The following is a 25,924-nucleotide window of genomic DNA, read 5'->3' as shown; positions in this document are numbered from 1 at the left end:
AATGAATCAATCAATTGTATTTATTGAGCGCTTACTGTGTGCAGAGCACCCACGTGTTGCTAACTTGTACTTCCCAAGCGCTTAGTACAGTGCTCTGCACACAGTAAGCACTCAATAAATATGATTGATTCATTCATTCAATTGTATTTATTGAGCGCTTACTGTGTGCAGAGCACTGGACTAAGCGCGTGGGAAGTACAAGTTGGCAACATGTGGGGCCCACAATCTTAATCCCCATTTTAATAATAATAATAATGTTGGTATTTGTTAAGCGCGTACTATGTGCCAAGCACTGTTGTAGATACAAGGTCATCAGGTTGTAATAATAATAATAATGATAGCATTTATTAAGCTCTATGTGCAAAGCACTGTTCTAAGCGCTGGGGAGGTTACAAGGTGATCAGGTTATCCCACGGGGGGGCTCACAGTCTTAACCCCCATTTTACAGATGAAGGAACTGAGGCACAGAGAAGTTGAGTGACTTGCTCAAGGTCACACAACAGGCAATTGGCGGAGCCAGGATTTGAACCCGTGACCTCTGACTCCAAAGCCCGGGCTCTTTCCACTGAGCCACGCTGCTTCTCTAAAGCCATTTTATAATAATAATAATGATGGTGGAAAGCCATTTTAATAATAATAATAATTATTATAATAATAATAATGGAATTTAAGCGCTTACTATGTGCAAAGCACTGTTCTAAGTGCTGGGCGGATACAAGGTGATTCATTCAATCGTATTTATTGAGCGCTTACTGTGTGCAGTCATCATATTTATTAAGCACTACCATCCTTCCCATCTCCCAAGCCCGCAGCCTTGGTGCCATCCTCGACTCCGCTCTCTCGTTCAGCCCTCACATCCAAGCCGTCACCAAAACCTGCCGGTCTCAGGTCCGCAACATTGCCAAGATCCGCCCTTTCCTCTCCATCCCCACCGCTACCCTGCTCGTTCAAGCTCTCATCCTATCCCGTCTGGACTACTGCACCAGCCTTCTCTCCGATCTCCCATCCTCGTGTCTCTCCCCACTTCAATCCATACTTCACGCCGCTGCCCGGATTGTCTTTGTCCAGAAACGCTCTGGACATATTACTCCCCTCCTCAAAAATCTCCAGTGGCTACCAATCAATCTGCGCATCAGGCAGAAACTGCTCACCCTGGGCTTCAAGGCTGTCCATCCATCCCCTCGCCCCCTCCTACCTCACCTCCCTTGTCTCCTTCTCCAGCCCAGCCCGCACCCTCCGCTCCTCCGCCGCTAATCTCCTCACCGGGCCTCGTTCTCGCCTGTCCCACCATCGACCCCCGGCCCGCGTCATCCCCCGGGCCTGGAATGGCCTCCCTCTGCCCATCCGTCAAGTTAGCTCTCTTACTCACTTCAAGGCCCTACTGAGAGCTCACCTCCTCCAGGAGGCCTTCCCACACTGAGCCCCCTTTTTCATCTCCTCCTGCCCAACCTCCTTCCCCTCCCCACAACACTTGTATATATATTTGTACAGATATATTACTCTATTTTACTTCTACATATTTACTATTCTATTTTGTTAATGATGTGCATTTAGCTTTAATTCTATTTGTTCTGACGACTGACACCTGTCTACATGTTTTGTTGTCTGTCTCCCCCTTCTAGACTGTGAGCCCATTGTTGGGTAGGGACCACCTCTATATGATGCCAACTTGTACTTCCCAAGCGCTTAGTACAGTGCTCTGCACACAGTAAGCGCTCAGTAAATACAACTGAATGAATAAATATTCATTGAGCACTTACTGTGTGCAGGCCGCACAGTATTGCTCGGGAGAGAGCAACAGAATAGGATTTTAAAGAATAGCCGCCGTTCAGCGAAGTCATGGCTTTGAATCTATAAACGGTTTCGTGCTTTAGACCGCGACTTCCCACTGTCACTGAATTTGACTTGAAAAGAGGAAGACGACCTAGGAGCAAATTATTAAACATACTCTTTGTTCATGAGAGTTAATTCTTCAGAGAATGGTACCTAGCTGTCCTCCAGTTCCACTAAAGAAATGCAGAATGAGAGTGTTAATGAAATGGAACAATTTCCAGGGAGTAAGGAGTGGTTACCTGGAGGGTAACTGTGAGCCCACTGTTGGGTATGTTGCCAACTTGTATTTCCCAAGCGCTTAGTACAGTGCTCTGCACACAGTAAGCACTCAATAAATACGATTGATTGATTGATTGATTGGAGGGCTGGTCCTTTTGGTTAATTTTTTCAACAGATAACAGATTTTCATCCTCTGGTAGTGGGTTAGGAGTGGTAAAGGGAACGGGTGCAGTGAAGACTAAGGTTTCCTCCCTTCACCTAGGAGGGTGTGACAAGTTTCCTCTCCATCCAAATTACTACCACGTTAATTCAAGCGCTTATCCCAGCCCGCCCTCATTACGGAGAAAGCAGTTTGACCTAGTGGAAAGAGCTTGGGAGTCAGAGGATGTGGATTCTAGTCCTGGCTGTGCCACACGTCCGCTGTGTGACCTCGGGCAAACCACTTCACTTCTCTGTGGCCTCGGTTACCTCACCTGTAAAATGAGGATCGAGACTGTGAGCCCAACCTGAATGACTTGTATCTATCCCAAGGCTTAGAATAGTGATTGGCACATAGTAAGCGCTTAACAAATACCATTACTATTATTATTAATGCATCAGCCTCCTTGATGACCTCCCTGCCTCCGGCCTCTCCTCATTCCAGCCCACATTTCACCCTGCTGCCAGCCGACAAGGATTTTTTTTTGCAATCGACGCGCTTTCTAACTGTTGGCTTTGCTACTGTTGCAGACGATTGAGGATCTGGGCTACAGGCGGCTCGTCTTGCAGATTGGGAAAGGGACAGTGGCTCCCGAGCCCTTCGCTTCGGCCGAGTTCACCCTGGAGGTTTACAGGTACAAGGACTCGCTGAAAGAAGACATTCAGAAAGCCGACCTCGTCATTAGTCACGCAGGTGAGGTTTCTCGCCTTGAGAAACGTAAAGTTCCGAAAATGGAAAAACCAACGTTGGCTTGTCTCCACCCCAGCGCTTAGTACATTGCCCGGCACCAAGTAAGCACTTATCGAAAGGAGGATTTTGTTGGTGAGCGACTGTCTCACCCACTCCCGCCATCGTGGGTGTTTTCGCCGTGGCCTTTGGCCGGAATGTCGTTAGGGAATGTCCACCTGATAACCCAAGTCCGGTTTGGGGAGGATGAACGGGGATGACCGCCGCGTGGTTAGTTGATAGGCACAGGCTTGGGAGTCAGCAGGTCATGCGTCTAATCCTGCCTCTGCCACTTGTCTGCTGTGTGACCTTGGGCAGTCACTTAACTTCCCTGTGCCTCAGCTACCTCATCTGCAAAATGGGGATCGAGACTGTGAGCCCCATGTAGGACAGGGACTGTATCCAACCCAGTTTGCTCGTATCCACCCCAATCAATCAACCAAAATCCTGCCTCTGCCACTGGTCTGCTGTGTGACCTTGGGCAGTCACGTAACTTCCCTGTGCCTCAGTTACCTCATCTGCAAAATGGGGATCGAGACTGTGAGCCCCATGTAGGACAGGGACTGTGTCCAACCCAGTTTGCTCGTATCCACCCCAATCAATCGTATTTATTGGTGCCTCAGTTACCTCATCTGCAAAATGGGGATCGAGACTGTGAGCCCCATGTAGGACAGGGACTGTGTCCAACCCAGTTTGCTCGTATCCACCCCAATCAATCAATCGTATTTATTGAGCGCTTCCTGTGTGCAGAGCACTGTACTAAGCGCTTGGGAAGTACAAGTTGGCAACATATAGCACCCCAGTGCTTAGTACAGTGCCTGGCACGTAGTAAGCACTTACATATCATTATTACCATTATGACAGAACAAACTAGGGTCCCTGGGCACAATGTTGGAACAGAAAAGTACCACGGTGCCAGTTTTCCTGAACACGGAATTTTACAAGAATGCAATCCCCACGTTCCAGGAGAACGGGGGAAGCCTTGAATTGCTTCAGTGCTTTTATTGGTACTAAGTGCTTTCCCACTGCTTTACTCTTCTTGTCCTTACATATCCTCGTGAGGTCAGGAGAGGCAGGTATTACAACTCTTCCTAAATCCTACTGGTCCCACCTTCTCGACATCGCTAAAATCCGCCTAAACTGCCCCCCTTCCAAACTGCTACCACACTGATAAAAAAATCACTCATCTTATCCCACCTAGATTACTGCATCAGCCTCCTTGCTGACCTCCCCGCCTCCTGTCTCTCCCCACTCCAGTCCATACTTCACTCTGCCGCCCGGATCATTTTTCTCCAAAAAAAAATTCAGGACATGTCACCTTGCTCCTCAAAAAACTCCAGTGTTTGCCCATTCATTCGTTCATTCGTTCATATTGAGCGCTTACTGTGTGCAGAGCACTGTACTAAGCGCTTGGGAAGTCCAAGTTGGCAACATAGAGAGACGGGCCCGACCCAACAGTGGGCTCACAGTCTAGAACGGGGAGACAGAGAACAAAACATAGTAACAAAATAAGCCCATTCATTCATTCAGTTGTATTTATTGAGCGCTTACTGTGTGCAGAGCACTGTACTAAGCGCTTGGGAAGTCCAAGTTGGCAACATAGAGAGACGGTCCCGACCCAACAGTGGGCTCACAGTCTAGAACGGGGAGACAGAGAACAAAACCAAACATATTAATAAAATAAATAGAATAAACATGTACATATAGAGTAATAAATACGTACAAACATATATACATATATACAGGTGCTGTGGGGATGGGGAGAATTTTAGACACTCCAGTTGTAGACACCCAAACGCAACTCATCCTGGAGGGAGGTTGGCAGGAGCCATTCATCTTTCTAGTTTAGGAGCCCCAGAGGGACAGGGACCGCGGCTAATTCCTGACCGTGTCCTTTTTCCCCAGCGCCTCGCTGCCTCCCATCCTTCCCAGAATATTTGCTCCCCTACTTACTGTTCTTCCCTCAGTTTTTCACAGGCTTCCGTGTCCGGTTTGATCTGCTTAGCCCGTGGTATCGGCGTAATCCACCTCCGCGTCAAACAAAAACTCCTCCCCATTTATTTCGTTGGTATGTTTGGTTTTGTTCTCCGTCTCCCCCTTTTAGACTGTGAGCCCACTGTTGGGTAGGGACTGTCTCTATGTGTTACCAATTTGTACTATGTGCTCTGCACATAGTAAGCGCTCAATAAATACGATTGATGATGATGAAAGCACTCCACCTCATTGCCCCCTCCTTCCTCACTCTTCTCTTCTCCTAATATAACCCAGCCTGCACATTTGGCCCCTCTAATTCTAACCTTCTCTCTGGGCCTCCACCTCTCCTGTATCACCACCGACCCCACGTCGTGCCTCTGGCCATGAAATTCCCTCCCTCTAATCCGACAGTCCTTCACGCCGCCGCTCACAGTCTCAGAAGGACTGCACTTGAAGGGCTAACAGTGGAAATCCTTCTCATCCGTGGGGTCCTGCGGGAAGTCCGGCTCTCGGAATATTCCTGGATTTCTAAGGGAGACTCGGGGAGAACGACAGGCAGTGTGAACTCCCCCTTTTAGACTGTGAGCCCACTGTTGGGTAGGGACTGTCTCTATGTGTTGCCAATTTGTACTTCCCAAGCGCTTAGTACAGTGCTCTGCACATAGTAAGCGCTCAATAAATACGATTGATTGATTGATTGATCTCAGGGCAATCAGAGGGGTATTTAGGCTCAAAGGCAAGTTACTGTCAGAACTGGGGGTTAGCATTTAGACCTGATATCCTCTTGGTCTCGCGCTTCATTTGGAGTTTGCTGAATCGGATGGATGAAGGATTAAGAAAGCATTTTCCCCCTACTCCCTTTTGCACTCGCCTCCTTTCCTCAGATCAATCAATCAATCGTATTTATTGAGCACTTACTGTGTGCAGAGCACTGGACTAAGTGCTTGGGAAGTACAAGTCGGCAACACATAGAGACAGTCCCTACCCAACAGCGGGCTCACGGTCTAGAAGGGGGAGACAGAACAAAACTAAACATACTAACAAAATAAAATAAATAGAATAGATATGTACAAGTAAGATAAATAAATATATAGAGTAATAAATATGTACAAACATATGTACATATATACAGGTGCTGTGGGGAAGGGAAGGAGGAAAGATGGGGGAGATGTGGAATGAACCCAAAGCAGAGCTCTGCCCCTAAGCTTCCCCTGTCTGTCCTCTCCCAAGAATGTAGTCCAGTGCTTTGCACACTGTGAGTGCTCATTAAATATCACCGATTGATTCATTGATTTTGATTTTCTTGATTTTATTTTGTAGTATATTTTATTTTGTAAATATTGATTTTAGACTGTGAGCCCACTGTTGGGTAGGGCCTGTCTCTATATGTTGCCAATTTGTACTTCCCAAGCGCTTAGTACAGTGCTCTGCACATAGTAAGCGCTCAATAAATACGATTGATTGATTGATTGTAGTATGTTTGGTTTTGTCTCCCCCTTTTAGACTGTGAGCCCACTGTTGGGTAGGGACTGTCTCTATGTGTTGCCAATTTGTACTTCCCAAGCGCTTAGTACGGTGCTCTGCACATAGTAAGCGCTCAATAAATACGATTGATTGATTGATCTCAGGGCAATCAGAGGGGTATTTAGGCTCAAAGGCAAGTTACTGTCAGAACTGGGGGTTAGCATTTAGACCTGATATCCTCTTGGTCTCGCGCTTCATTTGGAGTTTGCTGAATCGGATGGATGAAGGATTAAGAAAGCATTTTCCCCCTACTCCCTTTTGCACTCGCCTCCTTTCCTCAGATCAATCAATCAATCGTATTTATTGAGCACTTACTGTGTGCAGAGCACTGGACTAAGCGCTTGGGAAGTACAAGTCGGCAACACACAGAGACAGTCCCTACCCAACAGCGGGCTCACGGTCTAGAAGGGGGAGACAGAACAAAACTAAACATACTAACAAAATAAAATAAATAGAATAGATATGTACAAGTAAGATAAATAAATATATAGAGTAATAAATATGTACAAACATATGTACATATATACAGGTGCTGTGGGGAAGGGAAGGAGGAAAGATGGGGGAGATGTGGAATGAACCCAAAGCAGAGCTCTGCCCCTAAGCTTCCCCTGTCTGTCCTCTCCCAAGAATGTAGTCCAGTGCTTTGCACACTGTGAGTGCTCATTAAATATCACCGATTGATTCATTGATTTTGATTTTCTTGATTTTATTTTGTAGTATATTTTATTTTGTAAATATTGATTTTAGACTGTGAGCCCACTGTTGGGTAGGGCCTGTCTCTATATGTTGCCAATTTGTACTTCCCAAGCGCTTAGTACAGTGCTCTGCACATAGTAAGCGCTCAATAAATACGATTGATTGATTGATTGTAGTATGTTTGGTTTTGTCTCCCCCTTTTAGACTGTGAGCCCACTGTTGGGTAGGGCCTGTCTCTATATGTTGCCAATTTGTACTTCCCAAGTGCTTAGTACAGTGCTCTGCACATAGTAAGCGCTCAATAAATACGATTGATTGATTGTAGTATGTTTGGTTTTGTCTCCCCCTTTTAGACTGTGAGCCCACTGTTGGGTAGGGACTGTCTCTATATGTTGCCAGTTCGGACTTCCCAAGCGCTTAGTCCAGTGCTCTGCACACAGTAAGCGCTCAATAAATACGATTGATGATGATTTTTGCCGTGAGATTAGACAGCGTGGCGTGGTGGTCTCTGTGGATTCTGGTCATGTTTGGGGGTTTTTTTTGTAGGTGCAGGGAGCTGTTTGGAGATCCTCGAGGCGAAGAAACCTTTAGTGGTGGTTATAAATGACAAGCTGATGGACAACCACCAGTTGGAGCTGGCCCAGAAACTGCACCAAGAGGGGCATCTCTTCTACTGCACTTGCAGGTAGAATCAGATCCAAACTCCCACAAAGAAACGCCCGGGATCATTTACAACATAACCAGGATCTTTCAGGGCATCTATTCAAGAACTATTTAAAAAGGAAGCATCATTGGAAACTTAAGAACACATAAAAAATTATTTTTAAAAATAGTATTTGTTGAATGCTTACTATCCCCACTCTCGAAGGCTGTCCATCCCCTCGCCCCCTCCTACCTCACCTCCCTTCTCTCCTTCTCCAGCCCATCCCGCACCCTCCGCTCCTCTGCCGCTAACCTCCTCGCCGTGCCTCGTTCCGGCCCATGCCCTCTCCACTAGGCCATGTTGCTTCTCTGTTCTCTTCTCTGTAGCCCGATTTTAAATTTGTGACAGTCTCAGTTTTGTCACGCTTCCCTCGTCAACACACAGGCTGAGGATTTCAGGGTGAAAACGAGGCGGAGACAGAAGTTTAAAGCACCCCAAAGTACCAAATGCCCTCATTTTCGTCTTGTTTCTGTTTGCCAAATCCTAAAACTACACGATGAGTAAATGTCTGGAAAAAAAAACAGGTCTCAGGTATTTCATGCTTTAAAAATGTTTTTGATCAATTTCATGTTAGGGTGGCTACTGTCATTTATGCACAGCTTGACTATTTTTCCCCCCTTCTTTTTGCCTCTCCGTGAGGATGTATTCCTAGGCACTTGCTCATCTCACCATCCCAGTTTCCTCGCTGTGGTATCTCTCAGTTTGCCGGGTTTCTCAGAAACAGGGATACATCCGTATCCCTGCGACACCCACATTCAGGCTGCATCCACAAATGTCCTGTGGAAGCTCGGGAAATTCCACAGGATCGGTGCTTCCAGAGAAGCAATGTAGCCTAATGGACGCAGCACGGGCCTTGGGGTGGGGACGGGGGTGTCAAAAAAAACCTCGGTTCATTCATTCAGTCGTATTTATTGAGCACTTACGGTGTGCAGAGCACTGTACTAAGCGCTTGGGAAGTCCAAGTTGGCAACGTATAGAGACGGTCCCTACCCAACAGCGGGCTCACAGTCTAGAAGGGGGAGGCAGACAACAAAACATATTAATAAAATAAATAGAATAAATATGTACAAATAAACTAGAGTAATAAATACGTACAAACGTATATACAGGTGCTGTGGGGAGGGGAATGAGGTTAGGCGGGAGGGATGGGGAGGAGGGGGAGAGGAAGGAGGGGGCTCAGTGTGGGAAGGCCTCCTGGAGGAGGTGAGCTCTCAGTAGGGATTTGAAGGGAGGAAGAGGTTCTAATCCTGGCTCTCCCACTTGTCTGCCGTGTGACCTTCAGGCAAGGCACTTCACTTCTCAGTGTCTCAGTTACCTCATACGTAAAATCAATCAATCATATTTATTGAGCGCTTACTGTGTGCAGAGCACTGTACTAAGCGCTTGGGAAGTACAAGTTGGCAACATATACAGTCCCTACCCAACAGTGGGCTCACAGTCTAAAAGGGGGGGGATGAAGACTGTGAGCCCCACGTGGGCCAGGGACTATGTCCAACCTGATTAGCTCGTATCTACCCCAGCACTTAGTACAGTGTCGTGCACCAAGTAAGCGCTTAAAAAAAACCATTTAAAAAAAAAAATGGACTGGGTTGGGGAAGCACAAGGATGAGCCTGGCCACGCCTAGAGCAGTCCCGAGATGGCTTCCAGCACCTCCCCCCTCACCCATTTTTCCCTGGGAAATTGTTTTCCTGGCAAGCTCCTCGGAAGGGAGCAGCATAGCTCAGTAGAAAGAGCCCGGGCTTTGGAGTCAGAGGTCATGGGTTCAAACCCCGGCTCCGCCTCTTGTCAGCTGTGTGACTTTGGGCAAGTCGCTTCTCTGGGCCTCAGTGACCTCATCTGTAAAAGGGGGGGATTAAGACTGTGAGCCCCACGTGGGACAACCTGATCACCTTGTCGACTCCCCAGCGCTTAGAACAGTGCTTTGCGCATAGTAAGCGCTTAATAAATGCCATTTAAAAAAAAAAAGGGGGGGAGGGAATCAGGTTAGGCACTTCTGTGGACCACCCCAACTGGCCCAGCGTGGTGCCCCGCATCTGTCGACTGCAAACTTCTGGCCCGTGAACAACTCAGCCCATGATTGCCTTCAAAAGCTGCCTTCCAAACAACCTCCTGTGGGCAGGGAATGTATCCATCAACTTCGTTATATTGTATTCCTCCAAGCGTTTAGTACAGTGCTAAGTAGTAAAGTAGTATTTATTTATTTTATTTATTTATTTATTTATTTTACTTGTACATTTCTATCCTACTTATTTTATTTTGTTGGTGTGTTTGGTTCTGTTCTCTGTCTCCCCCTTTTAGACTGTGAGCCCACTGTTGGGTAGGGACTGTCTCTATGTGATGCCAATTTGTACTTCCCAAGCGCTTAGTACAGTGCTCTGCACATAGTAAGCGCTCAATAAATACGATTGATTGATTGATTGATAGTAAAGTAGTAGTAAAGTAGTAAAGTACTAGTAGTAAAGTAGCAAAGTTTACACATAGTAAAGTGATCCACAACAATAATAGTAATAATAATGGCATTTATTCAGTGCTTACTATGTGCAAAGCATGTTCTCAATACATTCCACTGATTGCTGCTTTTGCAGAGAGGGGGGGAAAGGGCAGGTCACTTCACTTCTTCATGCCTCAGTTTCCTCATCTGTAAGACCGAGCCCCATGTGGGACGTGGACTGTGCCCAACCTGATTCACTTGTATCCACCCCAGCACTTAGTACAGTGTCTGGCGCATAGTAAGTGCTTAACAGATGCCAATCAAAAGAAAAAAAAAAAAGTGGGAATGGTCCAAAGAGGGTTTAGAAATCTTGTTAAGCACGAGGTCATCATCATCAATCGTATTTATTGAGCGCTTACTGTGTGCAGAGCACTGTACTAAGCGCTTGGGAAGTCCAAGTTGGCAACATATAGAGACAGTCCCTACCCAGCGGTGGGCTCACAGGGGGAGACAGAGAACAAAACCAAACGTACTAACAAAATAAAATCGGTATGGTCGTTATGTTATACTAATTAATATGTCTCACAAATTGGTTTTAAACCAGGCATTCTGGTACAGAGCTATCAAATCTTCATAGTTTCCTTAATCAGACTTCTAGACTGTGAGCCCACTGTTGGGTAGGGACCGTCTCCGTATGTTGCCAGCTTGTACTTCCCAAGCGCTTAGTACAGTGCTCTGCACACAGTAAGCGCTCAATAAATACGATTGAATGAATGAGTGCATCATCATCAATCGTATTTATTGAGCGCTTACTATGTGCAGAGCACTGTACTAAGCGCTTGGGAAGTACAAATTGGCAACATCTAGAGACAGTCCCTACCCAACAGTGGGCTCACAGTCTAAAAAGAGTGCATCTTTTAGAGGCTCTAGCAGAGGGAAAAGAGAACCTGTATGCTTGGTGACACTGATTTAGGAATGGTTTCCTTTTGGATGGTTAAATTAAAAGAACCATTCCTCTTTCCGCGTGAAGCACTCGTCTTGTAAAAATTAATGGAGAGGTCTGAACGTAGAGACGAGACCAACCTGCGTCACTGGGCACCGAGTGTCCAGCAGAGAATTTAATGCCTGACGGCAAGTTATCCCGCGTCCCAAGCTTCTGTCTTTATTTTTTTGTTTCAGTACACTTCTGGAGACTCTGAAGACAATGGACTCGTCAACCCTGAAGAGTTTTCCTGCCGGCCAGCCGGAAAAATTTTCCGCCTTCCTGGATGAGGTAGTTGGATTTCACAGATGAACACAAATCCCTCAGCTTTCAAGAGCTCATCTTCGAAGACATCTGTATAGCGCCTATGTATATATACGTGTTTAACTGCATGAATAAAATGGAAGCAGACTTTACGGTTGCGGTGTGGACTGCTTACGGTGGGACTGTGTGTCGTTCCAAATTTAAAGTATCGTAAGGAAATGGTTACATTATAAAGGGATTGACGAGCGATGAGGCTCTTTCCCACAGCACATAGTGGGCTAAAGTGAGAAGCAGAAGGTGAGAGGAGTCGGGGGGAAAAGTAGAAAGTGCTGAGGGTGGGGAGAGGTAGGAGCTTTATGTATATATTTATTTCTCTATTTTACTTGTACATATCTATTCTATTTATTTTATTTTGTTAGTACGTTTGGTTTTGTTCTCTGTCTCCCCCTTCTAGACTGTGAGCCCACTGTTGGGGAGGGACCGTCTCTATATGTTGCCAACTTGCACTTCCCAAGCGCTTAGTACAGTGCTCTGCACACAGTAAGCGCTCAATAAATACGATTGATGATGACTAAAGTGAGAAGCAGAAGGTGAGAGGAGTCAGGGGAAAAAGTAGAAATTGCTGAGGGTGGGGAGAGGTAGGAGCTTTATGTATATATGTTTGTACATATTTATTACTCTATTATACTTGTACATATCTATTGTATTTATTTTATTTTGTTAGTATGTTTGGTTTCATTCTCTGTCTCCCCCTTCTAGACTGTGAGCCCACTGTTGGGTGGGACTGTCTCTATATGTTGCCAACTTGTACTTCCCAAGCGCTTAGTACAGTGCTCTGCACACAGTAAGCGCTCAATAAATACGATCGATGATGATGATGATGACTAAAGTGAGAAGCAGAAGGTGAGAGGAGTCGGGGGAAAAGTAGAAAGTGCTGAGGGTGGGGAGAGGTAGGAGCTTTATGTATATATGTTTGTACATATTCATTACTCTATTTTACTTGTACATGTCTATTCAATTTATTTTATTTTGTTAGTATGTTTGGTTTTGTTCTCTGTCTCCCCCTTCTAGACTGTGAGCCCACTGTTGGGGAGGGACCGTCTCTATATGTTGCCAACTTGTACTTCCCAAGCGCTTAGTACAGAGCTCTGCACACAGTAAGCGCTCAATAAATACAATTGATTGATTGAGCTGAGCAGGGCTAGAAGTGGACAGGCAGAGACCATCACCCAAGCGCTTAGTCCAGTGCTCTGCGCACAGTAAGCGCTCAATAAATACGACTGATTGAGCTGAGCAGGGCTAGAAGTGGGCAGGCAGAGACCATCACCCAAGCGCTTAGTCCAGTGCTCTGCACACAGTAAGCGCTCAATAAATACGATTGATTGATTGAGTTGAGCAGGGCTAGAAGTGGGCAGGCAGAGACCATCACCCAAGCGCTTAGTCCAGTGCTCTGCACACAGTAAGCGCTCAATAAATACGACTGATGATGAATAAATACACTTGAATGAATGAATGAATCACCCATTCTTCTCTAGCTAGAAAGGTGGGCAGGGAACCTTTTCTGCCAACTCTGTTGTGTTGTACTCACCCAACTACTGACTTCTGCACCCATTAGGTGCTCAGTAAATACCACTGATTGACTGATTAGAAACCCCTGACATAGGGCTCACTGAAAAAAACAGCTGACACCACCAGCCAGGTGGTTGGCGAGATAGCGTTCCCCAACTAAGCCCTCCTTTTCCTCTTCTCCCACTTCTTTCTGCATCACCCCATCCTGCTCCCTTTATTCATCCCCCCAGCGCTTGTGTACATATTGGTAAGCTATTTATTTAGATTTATATGTCTAGAAACTGAGCTCATTGGGGGCAGGAACCGTGTCTGTTTATTGTTACTCTCCCAAGCGCTTAGTACAGTGCTCTGCACATAGTAGGTGCTCAATAAATAATAATAATGGCATTTGTTAAGTGCTCACTATGTGGTAATCTACTGATTTAGATTTATATATCTAGAAACTGAGCTCATTGGGGGCAGGAACCGTATCTGTTTATTGTTACACTGTACTCTCCCAAGCGCTTAGTACAGTGCTCTGCACATAGTAGGTGCTCAATAAATAATAATAATGGCATTTATTAAGCGCTTACTATGTGCAAAGCACTTCTAAGCACTGGGGAGGTTACAGGGTGATCAGGTTGTCCCACGGGGGGCTCACAGTCTTCATCCCCATTTGACAGATGAGGCCCAGAGAAGTGAAGTGACTTGCCCAAAGTCACACAGCTGACAGGTGGCGGAGCCGGGATTTGAACCCATGACCTCTGACTCCAAAGCCCGGGCTCTTTCCACTGAGCCACGCTGCTTCCCCACTCAATAAATACGATGGATTGATCTCAGCCATCCCCCTGCCTCAGGACACCAAGGCCACCCAGCAGGAAGCCCAACACAACATCATAATACTAATACTAATACTAATAATAATGGCATTTTATTAAGCGCTTACTATGTGCAAAACACTGTTCTAAGCGCTGGGGAAGTTACAAGGTGATCAGGTTGTCCCACAGGGTGCTCACAGTCTTCATCCCCATTTCACAGATGAGGTAACTGAGGCCCAGAGAAGTGAAGTGACTGGCCCAAAGTCACACAGCTGACAACTGGCAGAGCCGGGATTTGAACCCATGACCTCTGACTCCAAAGCCCAGGCTCTTTCCCCCTGAGCCACGCTGCTTCCCAACATCGAGCCCCAGGCTTCACTTATTCCACTCCAGAGCAATGCAACACTTTTTTATATTTCCTCTCCCCCTCCTCCCCCTCACCATCCCTCCTTCCCTTCCCCACAGCACATGTATATATGTTTGTACATATTTATTACTCTATTGATTTATTTCACTTGTACATATTTATTCTATTTATTTTATTCTGTTAATATGTTTTGTTGTCTGTCTCCCCCTTCTAGACTGTGAGCCCGCTGTTGGGTAGGGACCGTCTCTATATGTTCCCAACTTGGACTTCCCAAGCGCTTCGTCCAGCGCTCTGCACACGGTAAGCGCTCAATAAATACGATTGAATGAATGAATGAATGAATGAATGGTATTTGTTAAGCGCTCACTATGTGCCCAGTACTCTGGGTTAGATACAGACTAATCCGGTTGGACACGGTTCGTGTCCTGCCTGGGGCTCGCAATCTTAATCCCCATTTTACAGATGAGGTAGCTGAGTCACGGAGAAGTAACGTGGCTTGCCCGAGATCACACTGCAGACAATTGGAGGGGTGGGGATTCGAACCCAGGTCCTTCTGCCTCCTGGGCTCATGCTCTATCCACTGGGCCATACTGCTTCACTGTGACACAGCTCCAAGGGCTCCAACCTCAAGCCAGACTTCAATTAATTTTCCCCACTAGCTTGTAAACTTAAGGGCAGGCGTTGTACCTATCTATTTTATTTTATTTTGTTAATATGTTTGGTTTTGTTCTCTGTCTCCCCCTTTTAGACTGTGAGCCCACTGTTGGGTAGGGACCGTCTCTATATGTTGCCACCTTGTACTTTCCAAGCGCTTAGTACAGTGCTCTGCACACAGCAAGCACTCAATCAATACGATTGATTGATTGTGTCCACCAGCTTTACTGGACTGGACTCTCCCACACGCTCAGTAAGTGCCATGCACAGAGAAAGTACTCGAATGAATAATTTCTGGAGTTATTTTACGCTTGCCCTTTACGGGTTCCTTCCCAGCCCCAAAGCCATCAATATAATTGGGTAAATAGCACTAAATTCCAATCCAGGAATTCACCTGTTGGCCTACTGTGTTCATGATTTCTAACTGTACCTTCTATACACTCCTCATTAATCAATCGTATTTATTGAGCCCCTATTGTGTGCAGAGCACTGTACTAAGCGCTTGGGAAGTCCAAGTTGGCACCGTATAGAGACGGTCCCTCCCCAACAGCGGGCTCCCAGTCTAGAAGGGGAAGACAGAGAACAAAACCAAACATACTAACAAAATAAAATAGAATAGATATGTACAAGTAAAATAAGGAGTAATAAATATGTACAAACATAATCAATCATATTTATTGAGCACTTACTATGTGCAGAGCACTGTACTAAGCGCTTGGGAAGTCCAAGTTGGCAACATATAGAGACGGTCCCTACCCAACAGCGGGCTCACAGTCTAGAAGGGGGAGACAGAGAACAAAACCTAACATACTAACAAAATAAAATAAATAGAATAGATATGTACAAGTAAAATAGAGTAATAAATACGGACAAACATAATCATATTTATTGAGCGCTTACTATGTGCAGAGCACTGTACTAAGCGCTTGGGAAGTACAAATTGGCAACATATAGAGACAGCCCCTACCCAACATTGGGCTCACAGTCTAAAAGGGGGAGACAGAGAACAAAACCAAACATACTAACAAAATAAAATAAATAGAATAGATACGTACAAGTAAAATAAATAGAGTAATAAATATGGACAAACATATATACAGGTGATTTGTTGCTTCTGGTGTTTCTCCTGGTCTAGAGACCTTCCCTAATTAAGCCCTCTTTTCCCTGGCTTCCTCTCCCTTCTGCATCCTCTATGTGTTTGGATATTTGAATTTTGGGCATTTGATATTCGCTCCACAGCTTTTAATAATAATAATACTGATGGCGTTTATTAAGCGCTTACTATGTGCAAAGCACTGTTCCAAGCGCTGGGGAGGTTACAAGGTGACCCGGTTGTCCAACGGGGGCTCATTAACAGTTGGGGAACACAGATGGGGGTAATCTCAGTTATCAAACAGTTTTATCCAGCCTGTAGCCAAATCCTGCAAGGCATCTGCAGTTGTCACGCTGCAAGAAGCAGGATTCACTCATTCAATCATATTTTCTGAGCGCTTACTGTGTGCAGAGCACTGTACTAAGCACTTGGGAAGTACAATTTGGCAACAGATAGAGACAACCCCTACCCAACAACGGGCTCACAGTCTAGAAGGGGGAGACAGACAACAAAACAAAGTAGACAGGCGTCAATACCACCGGAATAGATCTATAGAATTATAGATAGATACACATCATAAAGAAAATAAATAGAATAACAAATATGTACAAATAGACACATAATAGATCACCTTAAAGAGGATGGAAGCAAGAGGCTGGCCCTCCCTTTCAAGTAAATCCCCATCTTCCCTTTATTTAAAAACCTGTCGCAGAAAACATCAACCCACTGGGGTGGCTGTGGTCATGGCCATTATTATTAATTGTATTTATTGAGCGCTTATTGTGTGCAAAGCACTGCACTAAGTGCTTGGAAAAGTATGATATAATATCAGACACATTCCCTACCCAACAACGGGCTCACAGTCTAGAAGGGGGAGACAGACAACAAAACAGACAGGCGTCAATACCATCAGAATAGATCTATAGAATTGTAGATACACATCATAAAGAAAATAAATAGAATAATAAATATGTACAAATAGACACATAATAGATCACCTTAAAGAGGATTGAAGCAAGAGGCTGGCCCTCCCTTTCAAGTAAACCCCATCTTCCCTTTATTTAAAAACCTGTAGCAGAAAACATCAACCAACTGGGGTGGCTGTGGTCATGACCATTATTATTAATTGTATTTATTGAGCGCTTATTGTGTGCAAAGCACTGCACTAAGTGCTTGGAAAAGTATGATATAATATCAGACACATTCCCTACCCAACAACGGGCTCACAGTCTAGAAGGGGGAGACAGACAACAAAACAGACAGGCGTCAATACCATCGGAATAGATCTATAGAATTATCGATACACATCATAAAGAAAATAAATAGAATAATAAATATGTACAAATAGACACATAATAGATCACCTTAAAGAGGATTGAAGCAAGAGGCTGGCCCTCCCTTTCAAGTAAATCCCCACCTTCCCTTTATTTAAAAACCTGTAGCAGAAAACATCAACCCACTGGGGTGGCTGTGGTCATGACCATTATTATTAATTGTATTTATTGAGCGCTTATTGTGTGCAAAGCACTGCACTAAGTGCTTGGAAAAGTATGATATAATATCAGACACATTCCCTGCCCACACACAGTCTAGGTAGGAAGGGGCAAGGCGATTGACTGCTTTAAGGCCTCTGGGCCTCAGTTCCCTCATCTGTAAAACGGGGATGAAGACTGTGAGCCCCCCCATGGGACAACCTGAGCAGCTTGTAACCTCCCCAGCGCTCAGAACAGTGCTTTGCACATAGTAAGCGCTTAATAAATGCCATTATGAGAGGCAGCGTGGCTCAGTGGAAGGAGCCCGGGCTTGGGAGTCAAAGGTCGGGGGTTCTAATTCCAGCTCAATCAATCAATTGTATTTATTGAGCGCTTACTGTGTGCAGAGGCCTGTACTGAGCGCTTGGGAAATACAAGTTGGCAACATAGAGAGGCAGTCCACCTAGCTGTTTGACCTTGGGCAAGTCACTTCACCGGACTGTCTCTATATGTTGCCAACTTGTACTTCCCAAGCGCTTAGTACAGTGCTCTGCACACAGTAAGTGCTCCTCCTTCCCTTCCCCACAGCACCTGTATATATGTTTGTACATATTTATTACTCTATTTATTTATTTTACTTGTACATATCTATCCTATTTATTTTATTTTGTTAGTATGTTTGGTTTTGTTCTCTGTCTCCCCCTTCTAGACTGTGAGCCCGCTGTTGGGTAGGGACCGTCTCTATATGTTGCCAATTTGTACTTCCCAAGCGCTCAGTACAGTGCTCTGCACATAGTAAGCGCTCAATACGATTGATGATGATTATAAATATGATTAGATTGATTCTCTGGGCCTCAGTGACCTCATCTGTAAAACGGGGATGAAGCCTGTGAGCCCCCCCCGTGGGACAACCTAATTACCTTGTATCAATCAATCATATTTATTATTATTATTATTATTGCTGGTTGATCTCCTCTCCTGTAGCTGTTCTGCTGCCAGATCCATCACATGGAAGTCAGGAAGGCCTGTGTGTCGTTTATGAAGGAAAACCAACATGACTTTCAGTGTGTAAGTAGAGCATTCTTCCGAGAGGAATTTGGGGTCTTTTAGACTGTGAGCCCACTGTTGGGTAGGGATTGTATCTATATGTTGCCAATTTGTACTTCCCAAGCGCTTAGTACAGTGCCCTGCACATAGTAAGCGCTCAATAAATACGATTGATGATTGATGATGATTGAGCACTTACTGTGTGCAGAGCACTGGACTAAGCGCTTGGGAAGTACAAGTTGGCAACATATACAGTCCCTACCCAACAGTGGGCTCACAGTATCCCCCCCAACGTTTAGAACAGTGCTTGGCACGTAGTAAGCGCTTAACAAATACCGCACTAATAATAATAATAATAATAATGATTGAAGCCTCTCACCTCAGCTGAGCTGACCAGGCCGGCGATGCTCCTGGCGGCCGCTCGGGGTCGCTGTGGAGGCGCGCTGGGCCCGGGAGGGCGGGGTCATGACCTTTAAGTACAGTCGGGTGGGCGGGGCCAGGCGCCTGCGCACCGCCCAGGGGGCGGGGCTAAGGGCTCGCGCACCGCCAGGGGGCGGGGCCAATCGCCCTCGCGCGCGCGGAATTGGCGGGGCTAAGGGTCCGCGTGCCGCAGGTGGGCGGGGCTACGGGTCGCGTGCCGCTAAGAGGGCGGGGCCAGTCGCCCTCGTGCACCTGGAGTGGGCGGGGCTAAGGGCCTGCGTGCGTCAGGTGGGCGTGGTTACGGGTCGCGCGCCACTAAGGGGGCGGGGCCAGTCGCCCTCGTGCCATCGGAGTGGGCGGGGCTAAGGGCCCGCATGCCGCTAGGAGGGCGGGGCTACCACTCCATTTATTATCACTCTATTTTATTTGTACATATTTATCCTATTTATTTTACTTTGTCAATATGTTTAGTTGTCTGCCTCCCCCTTCTATTCATAGAGTGATTTATTATCACTCTATTTTATTTGTACATATTTATCCTATTTATTTTACTTTGTCAATATGTTTTGTTGTCTGCCTCCCCCTTCTATTTATAGAGTGATTTATTATCACTCTATTTTATTTGTACATATTTATCCTGTTTATTTTACTTTGTCAATGTTTTGTTGTCTGCCTCCCCCTTCGATTTATAGAGTGATTTATTATCACTCTATTTTATTTGTACATGTTTATCCTATTTATTTTACTTTGTCAATATGTTTTGTTGTCTGCCTCCCCCTTCGATTTATAGAGCGATTTATTATCACTCTATCTTATTTGTACCTATTTATCCTATTTATTTTACTGTGTCAATATGTTTTGTTTTGTTGTCTGCCTCCCCCTTCGATTTATAGAGTGATTTATTATCACTCTATTTTATTTGTACATATTTATCGTATTTATTTTACTTTGTCAATATGTTTTATTTTGTTGTCTGCCTCCCCCTTCAATTTATAGAGTGATTTATTATCACTCTATTTTATTTGTACGTGTTTATCCTATTTATTTTACTTTGTCAATATGTTTAGTTGTCTGCCTCCCCCTTCTATTCATAGAGTGATTTATTATCACTCTATTTTATTTGTACATATTTATCCTATTTATTTTACTTTGTCAATATGTTTTGTTGTCTGCCTCCCCCTTCTATTTATAGAGTGATTTATTATCACTCTATTTTATTTGTACATATTTATCCTATTTATTTTACTTTGTCAATATGTTTTATTTTGTTGTCTGCCTCCCCCTTCGATTTATAGAGTGATTTATTATCACTCTTATTTGTACATATTTATACTATTGATTTTACTTTGTCAATATGTTTAGTTGTCTGCCTCCCCCTTCTATTTATAGAGTGATTTATTATCACTCTTATTTGTACATATTTATACTACTTATTTTACTTCGTCAATATGTTTTGTTGTCTGCCTCCCCCTTCGATTTATAGAGTTATTTATTATCACTCTATTTTATTTGTACATATTTATCCTATTTATTTTACTTTGTCAATGTTTTCTTGTCTGCCTCCCCCTTCGATTTATAGAGCGATTTATTATCACTCTATTTTATTTGTACGTATTTATCCTATTTATTTAACTTTGTCAATATGTTTAGTTGTCTGCCTCCCCCTTCTATTTATAGAGTGATTTATTATCACTCTTATTTGTACATATTTATCCTATTCATTTTACTTTGTCAATATGTTTTGTTGTCTGCCTCCCCCTTCTATTTATAGAGTGATTTATTATCACTCTTATTTGTACATATTTATACTATTTATTTTACTTTGTCGATATGTTTTGTTGTCTGCCTCCCCCTTCGATTTATAGGGTGATTTATTATCACTCTATTTTATTTGTACATGTTTATCTTATTTATTTTACTTTGTCAATATGTTTTGTTGTCTGCCTCCCCCTTTTATTTAGAGTGATTTATTATCACTCTATTTTATTTGTACGTATTTATCCTATTTATTTTACTTTGTCAATATGTTTTGTTGTCTGCCTCCCCCTTCTATTTATAGAGTGATTAATTATCACTCTGTGTATTTTATTTGTACATATTTGTGCTATTTATTCTATTTTGTCAATCCGATTGATGATGGTGATAGGGGCCGTCTCCATATGTTGCCAACTGGGACTTCCCAAGCGCTCAGTACAGTGCTCTGCACGCAGTAAGCGCTCAATAAATACGATTGAATGGATGAATGAATGAATAGACGCTCGCGTGCCGCCTAGAGGGCGGGGCCAGTCGCCCTCGTGCACGCGGAGTGGGCGGGGCCAAGGCCCCGCGTGCCTCAAGTGGGCGTGGCTACGGGTCGCGCACCACCAGGTGGGCGGGGCCAGTCACCCTCGTGCACCTGGAGTGGGCGGGGCTAAGGGCCTGCGTGCGTACGGTGGGCGTGGCTACGGGTCGCGTGCCACCAGGGGGGCGGGGCCAGTCGCCCTCGTGAGCGCGGAGTGGGCGGGGCTAAGGACTCGCGTGCCGCTAGGAGGGCGGGGCTATTACTCTTCATTTATTATTACTCTATTTTATTTGTACATGTTTATCCTATTTATTTTACTTTGTCAATATGTTTTGCTTTGTTGTCTGCCTCCCCCTTCCATTTATAGAGCGATTTATTATCACTCTATTTTATTTGTACATATTTATCCTATTTTACTTTGTCAATATGTTTTGTTTTGTTGTCTGCCTCCCCCTTCTACTTATGGAGTGATTTATTATCACTATTTTATTTGTACATATTTATCCTATTTATTTTATTTCGTCAATATGTTTTTTGTTGTCTGCCTCCCCCTTCGATTTATAGAGTGATTTATTATCACTCTATTTTATTTGTGCATATTGATCCTATTTATTTTACTTTGTCAATATGTTTTGTTTTGTTGTCTGCCTCCCCCTTCCATTTGTAGAGTGATTTATTATCACTCTATTTTTATTTGTACATATTTATCCTATTTATTTTACTTTGTCAATGTTTTGTTTTGTTGTCTGACTCCCCCTTCGATCTATAGAGTGATTTATTATCACTCTATTTTATTTGTACATATTTATGCTATTTATTCTATTTTGTCAATATGATTGATGATGGTGATAGGGACCGTCTCCATATGTTGCCAACTTGGACTTCCCAAGCGCTCAGTACAGTGCTCTGCACACAGTACGCGCTCAATAAATACGATTGAATGAATGAATGAATGAATGAATGAATAGAGGCTCGCGTGCAGCCTGGAGGGCGGGGCCAGGCGCCCTCGTGCGCGCGGAGTGGGCGGGGCTAAGGGCGACGTACCACTAGGAGGGCGGGGCTATTACTCTATTTATTTATTATTTCTCTATTTGTTTTATTTGTACATATTTATTCTATTTATTTTATTTTGTCAATATGTTTTGTTTTGTTGTCCACCGCCCCCTTCTAGACCGTGAGCCCGCTGTTGGGTAGGAACCGTCTCTATATGTTGCCACCTTGTACTTCCCAAGCGCTCAGTCCAGTGCTCTGCACGCAGTAAGTGCTCAATAAATACGATTGAATGAATGAGTGAATGAATATATGTTGCCAAGTTGTACTTCCCAAGCGCTTAGTACAGTGCTCTGCCCACAGTAAGTGCTCAATAAATGCAATTGAATGAATGAATGAATAGATGGTCACGTGCCGCCTAGAGGGCGGGGCCAGGCGCCCTCGTGCACCTGGAGTGGGCGGGGCTAAAGTCCCGATTGCCACTAGGAGGGCGGGGCTATAACTCTACCTATTATTACTTTGTCTATTTTATTTGTACATATTTATTTTATCAATATGCTTTATTGTATATATAATGTATATATGGTTGCACATATTTACTACTCTATTTATTTATTCCTTTATTTATTTTACTTGTACATTTCTATCCTATTTATTTTATTTTGTTGGTATGTTTGGTTCTGTTCTCTGTCTCCCCCTTTTAGACTGTGAGCCCACTGTTGGGTAGGGACCGTCTCAATGTGTTGCCAATTTGTACTTCCCAAGCGCTTAGTACAGTGCTCTGCACATAGTAAGCGCTCAATAAATACGATTGATTGATTTGTTTTGCTGTCCGCCTCCCCCTTCTAGACTGTGAGCCCGCTGTTGGGTAGGGACCGTCTCCATATGCTGCCAACTTGGACTTCCCAAGCGCTCAGTACAGTGCGCTGCGCACAGTAAGCGCTCAATAAATACGGTTGAGTGAATGAGTGAATGAATGAATGAATGAGTGAATGAATGAATGAATGAATGAATAGACGCTCACGTGCCGCCTAGGGGGCGGGGCCAGGCGCCCTCGTGCACCCCGGAGTGGGCGGGGCTAGACGCTCGCGCGCCGCCGTGCCCCGGAGTGGGCGGGGCTAAGGACCCACGTGCCAGTAGGGGGGCGGGGCTAGACGCTGGCGCGCCGCCAGGAGGGCGGGGCCTGGCACCCACGTGCACCCGAAGTGGGCGGGGGCCAGGCGCCCTCGCGCCCCAGAGCGGGCGGGGCTAGACGCTCTCGTCACCGATGTGGGCGGGGCTAAGGGCCCGCGCGCCAATAGGAAGGCGGGGCTAGCCGCTCGCGCGCCGCCGGGGGGCGGGGCCAGACGCCCTCGCGCCCGCGGAGTGGGCGGGGCCAAGGTCGCGCGCGCCGCGTGGTGGGCGTGCCCGGACGCCCTCGTGCCGCCGGGGGCGGGAAGCGCGGGAAGCGCAGCCGGGGCTCATTAGGGGGCGGCTGCCCGGGCGGGAGGCCGCTGCCCCCGCCTCTTCCTCGGCTTCCCCCTTGCTCCTCGCCGCCTTTTCCGCGCTTCCCGGGCCCCCTTCGCCTTGTCTGGGTGTCCCACATCTCTTTCCTCCCTCCCTTTTCTTCCCACATTTCCTCCTCTCTGTCTCCCTGGGTCTCCCTCACCTTCCTCCTCCTTTCTCTTGATCTCCCACACCCCCTTTTTGACTCCCGCACCTCCCCCCTTTTCTGTCTCCCGTACTTTTTTCTGTCTCCTTTGGTCTCCCGCATTTGCTTTTTCCGTCTCCCTTGGTCTCCCGCAACTCCTTTTTCCGTGTCTCCCTTGGTCTCCTGCATCTCCTTTTTCCGTCTCCCTTGGTCTTTCTCCCTTATCTCCTTTTTCCGTCTCCCTTGGTCTCCCTTATCTCCTTTTCCCCTCTCCCTTGGTCTCCCTTATCTCCTTTTCCCCTCTCCCTTGGTCTCCCTTATCTCCCTTTTCCGTCTCCCTTGGTCTCCCTTATCTCCTTTTCCCCTCTCCCTTGGTCTCTCTCCCTTATCTCCTTTTTCAGTCTCCCTTGGTCTCCCTTATCTCCTTTTTCCTCTCCCTTGGTCTCCCTTATCTCCTTTTTTCCGTTTCCCTTGGTCTCCCTAATCTCCTTTTTCCATCTCCCTTGGTCTCCCTAATCTCCTTTTTCTGTCTCCCTTATCTCCTTTTTTCCGTTTCCCTTGGTCTCCCTTATCTCCTTTTTTCCGTTTCCCTTGGTCTCCCTTATCTCCTTTTTTCGTTTCCCGTGGTCTCCCTTATCTCCTTTTGCCCTCTTCCTTGGTCTCCCGTATCTCCTTTTTCCCCCTCCCTTGGTCTCCCTTATCTCCCTTTCAGTATCCCTTATCTCCTTTTCCCGTCTCCTTTGGTCTCACCGCATCTTCCCCTTTCATCTCTCTTTTTTCTGACTCCCTTGGTCTCCCGCATCTCCTTTTTCCATCTCCTTTGGTCTCCCGCATCTCCCCCCTCTCTGTCTCCTTTGATCTCCCGCCCCTTCCCCCTTCTCTCTTCTGTCTCTTGATTCCCCCCACACCCCCTTTTGTCTCCTTTGGTCTCCCACAAATCTTCCCTTTCCTTGTCTCTCTTGGCCTCCCCCCCCCCCTTTTTTGTGTCCTTTGGCCTTCCTCACCTCCCCCTTTCCCCCTCTCTGTGTCCCTTGGTCCCCCGCATCTCCCTCCCGCGCCTTTCCCGCCCTCTCTCCGTGCCCCCGCACCCCCATTTTCCGTCGGTCTCCCTCACCTGCCCCGCGGCAAGATGCAGAAGGGCTGGAAAAAGTATTTCGGCCAGAAGTCCCCGAACGAGGTGGCCATGGACGACTACCTGGCCACTTTGGGCCTGTACCGCAAGCTGACGGCCAAGGATGCCTCCTGTCTCTTCAGGGCCATTTCGGAGCAGGTACCAAGGGGAAGGCCTCGACTGACCGACCCCCCTGTCCCGGAACCCCCAAGTGGGGACCCCCAGGCCTGGGGAATAATAATAATAATAGTGATGACATTTGGTAACCGCGTACTATGTGCCAAGCACTGTTATTAGCACTGGGGTAGATACAAGGTAATCAGGTTTTATAGTGTTAATCGCCCCTTCAGTGTTAATCACCCTTTCATAGTCTTAACATTTTACAGATGAGGTAACTGAGGCACCCAGAAGTGAAGTGATTTGCTCCCCTGACCTCAGATTCCAGCCCCCATTTAGAGAAGCAGCGTGGCTCAGTGGGAAGAGCATGGGCTTTGGAGTCAGAGGTCATGGGTTCAAATCCCGGCTCTGCCAATTGTCAGCTGTGTGACTTTGGGCAAGTCGCTTCACGTCTCTGGGCCTCAGTTGCCTCATCTGTAAAATGGGGATTAAGACTGTGACCCCCCCCCCCCCCGATCGACTTGTAACCTCCCCAGCGCTTAGAACAGCGCTTTGCACATAGTAAGCGCTTAATAAATGCTATTAAAAAACCGTGGCGGAGCAGGGATTAGAACCCACGACCTCTGGACTCCCAAACCCGTGTTCTTTCCATTAAACCACGCTGCTCACCCTCCCACCCCTTCCAAGAGGCTTTGGGGGAGTCACCCCCCCAAAAAAACAGACCCACCTTGCCCCTCTTTCCCTGTAGCCTTGCTCCCCTGAGCTCAGATTTCAACCCCAATTTAGAGATGTTATCATTCAGGGGCATTTATGAAGTTCTTACT

At 45.9% G+C, this 25,924-nt stretch overlaps 2 protein-coding genes across 2 annotated transcripts in view; one reads left to right on the top strand and one right to left on the bottom strand.

Moving 5' to 3' along the window:
* The window catches only part of DCX (doublecortin), a 197,497-nt gene extending 178,522 nt beyond the window's left edge, over positions 1-18,975 (bottom strand). Inside the window, exon 1 of the mRNA XM_038747772.1 lies at positions 18,931-18,975. The gene's annotated coding sequence lies outside the window, so the exon portion shown is untranslated. The remainder of the gene's footprint in view (positions 1-18,930) is intronic.
* The window catches only part of ALG13 (ALG13 UDP-N-acetylglucosaminyltransferase subunit), a 75,852-nt gene that overhangs the window by 1,810 nt on the left and 48,118 nt on the right, over positions 1-25,924 (top strand). The window contains exons 2-8 of the mRNA XM_038747700.1: positions 2,782-2,944; positions 7,718-7,856; positions 11,486-11,598; positions 19,165-19,275; positions 21,278-21,418; positions 23,480-23,622; positions 24,894-25,142. Of these exons, the coding sequence (XP_038603628.1) occupies positions 2,782-2,944; positions 7,718-7,856; positions 11,486-11,598; positions 19,165-19,275; positions 21,278-21,418; positions 23,480-23,622; positions 24,894-25,142 (1,059 nt within the window). The remainder of the gene's footprint in view (positions 1-2,781; positions 2,945-7,717; positions 7,857-11,485; positions 11,599-19,164; positions 19,276-21,277; positions 21,419-23,479; positions 23,623-24,893; positions 25,143-25,924) is intronic.

Source organism: Tachyglossus aculeatus, chromosome 6 (genome assembly GCF_015852505.1).
Source record: "Tachyglossus aculeatus isolate mTacAcu1 chromosome 6, mTacAcu1.pri, whole genome shotgun sequence".
Classification (NCBI taxonomy): domain Eukaryota; kingdom Metazoa; phylum Chordata; class Mammalia; order Monotremata; family Tachyglossidae; genus Tachyglossus; species Tachyglossus aculeatus.
This window is presented reverse-complemented; position numbering and strand designations above follow the sequence as displayed.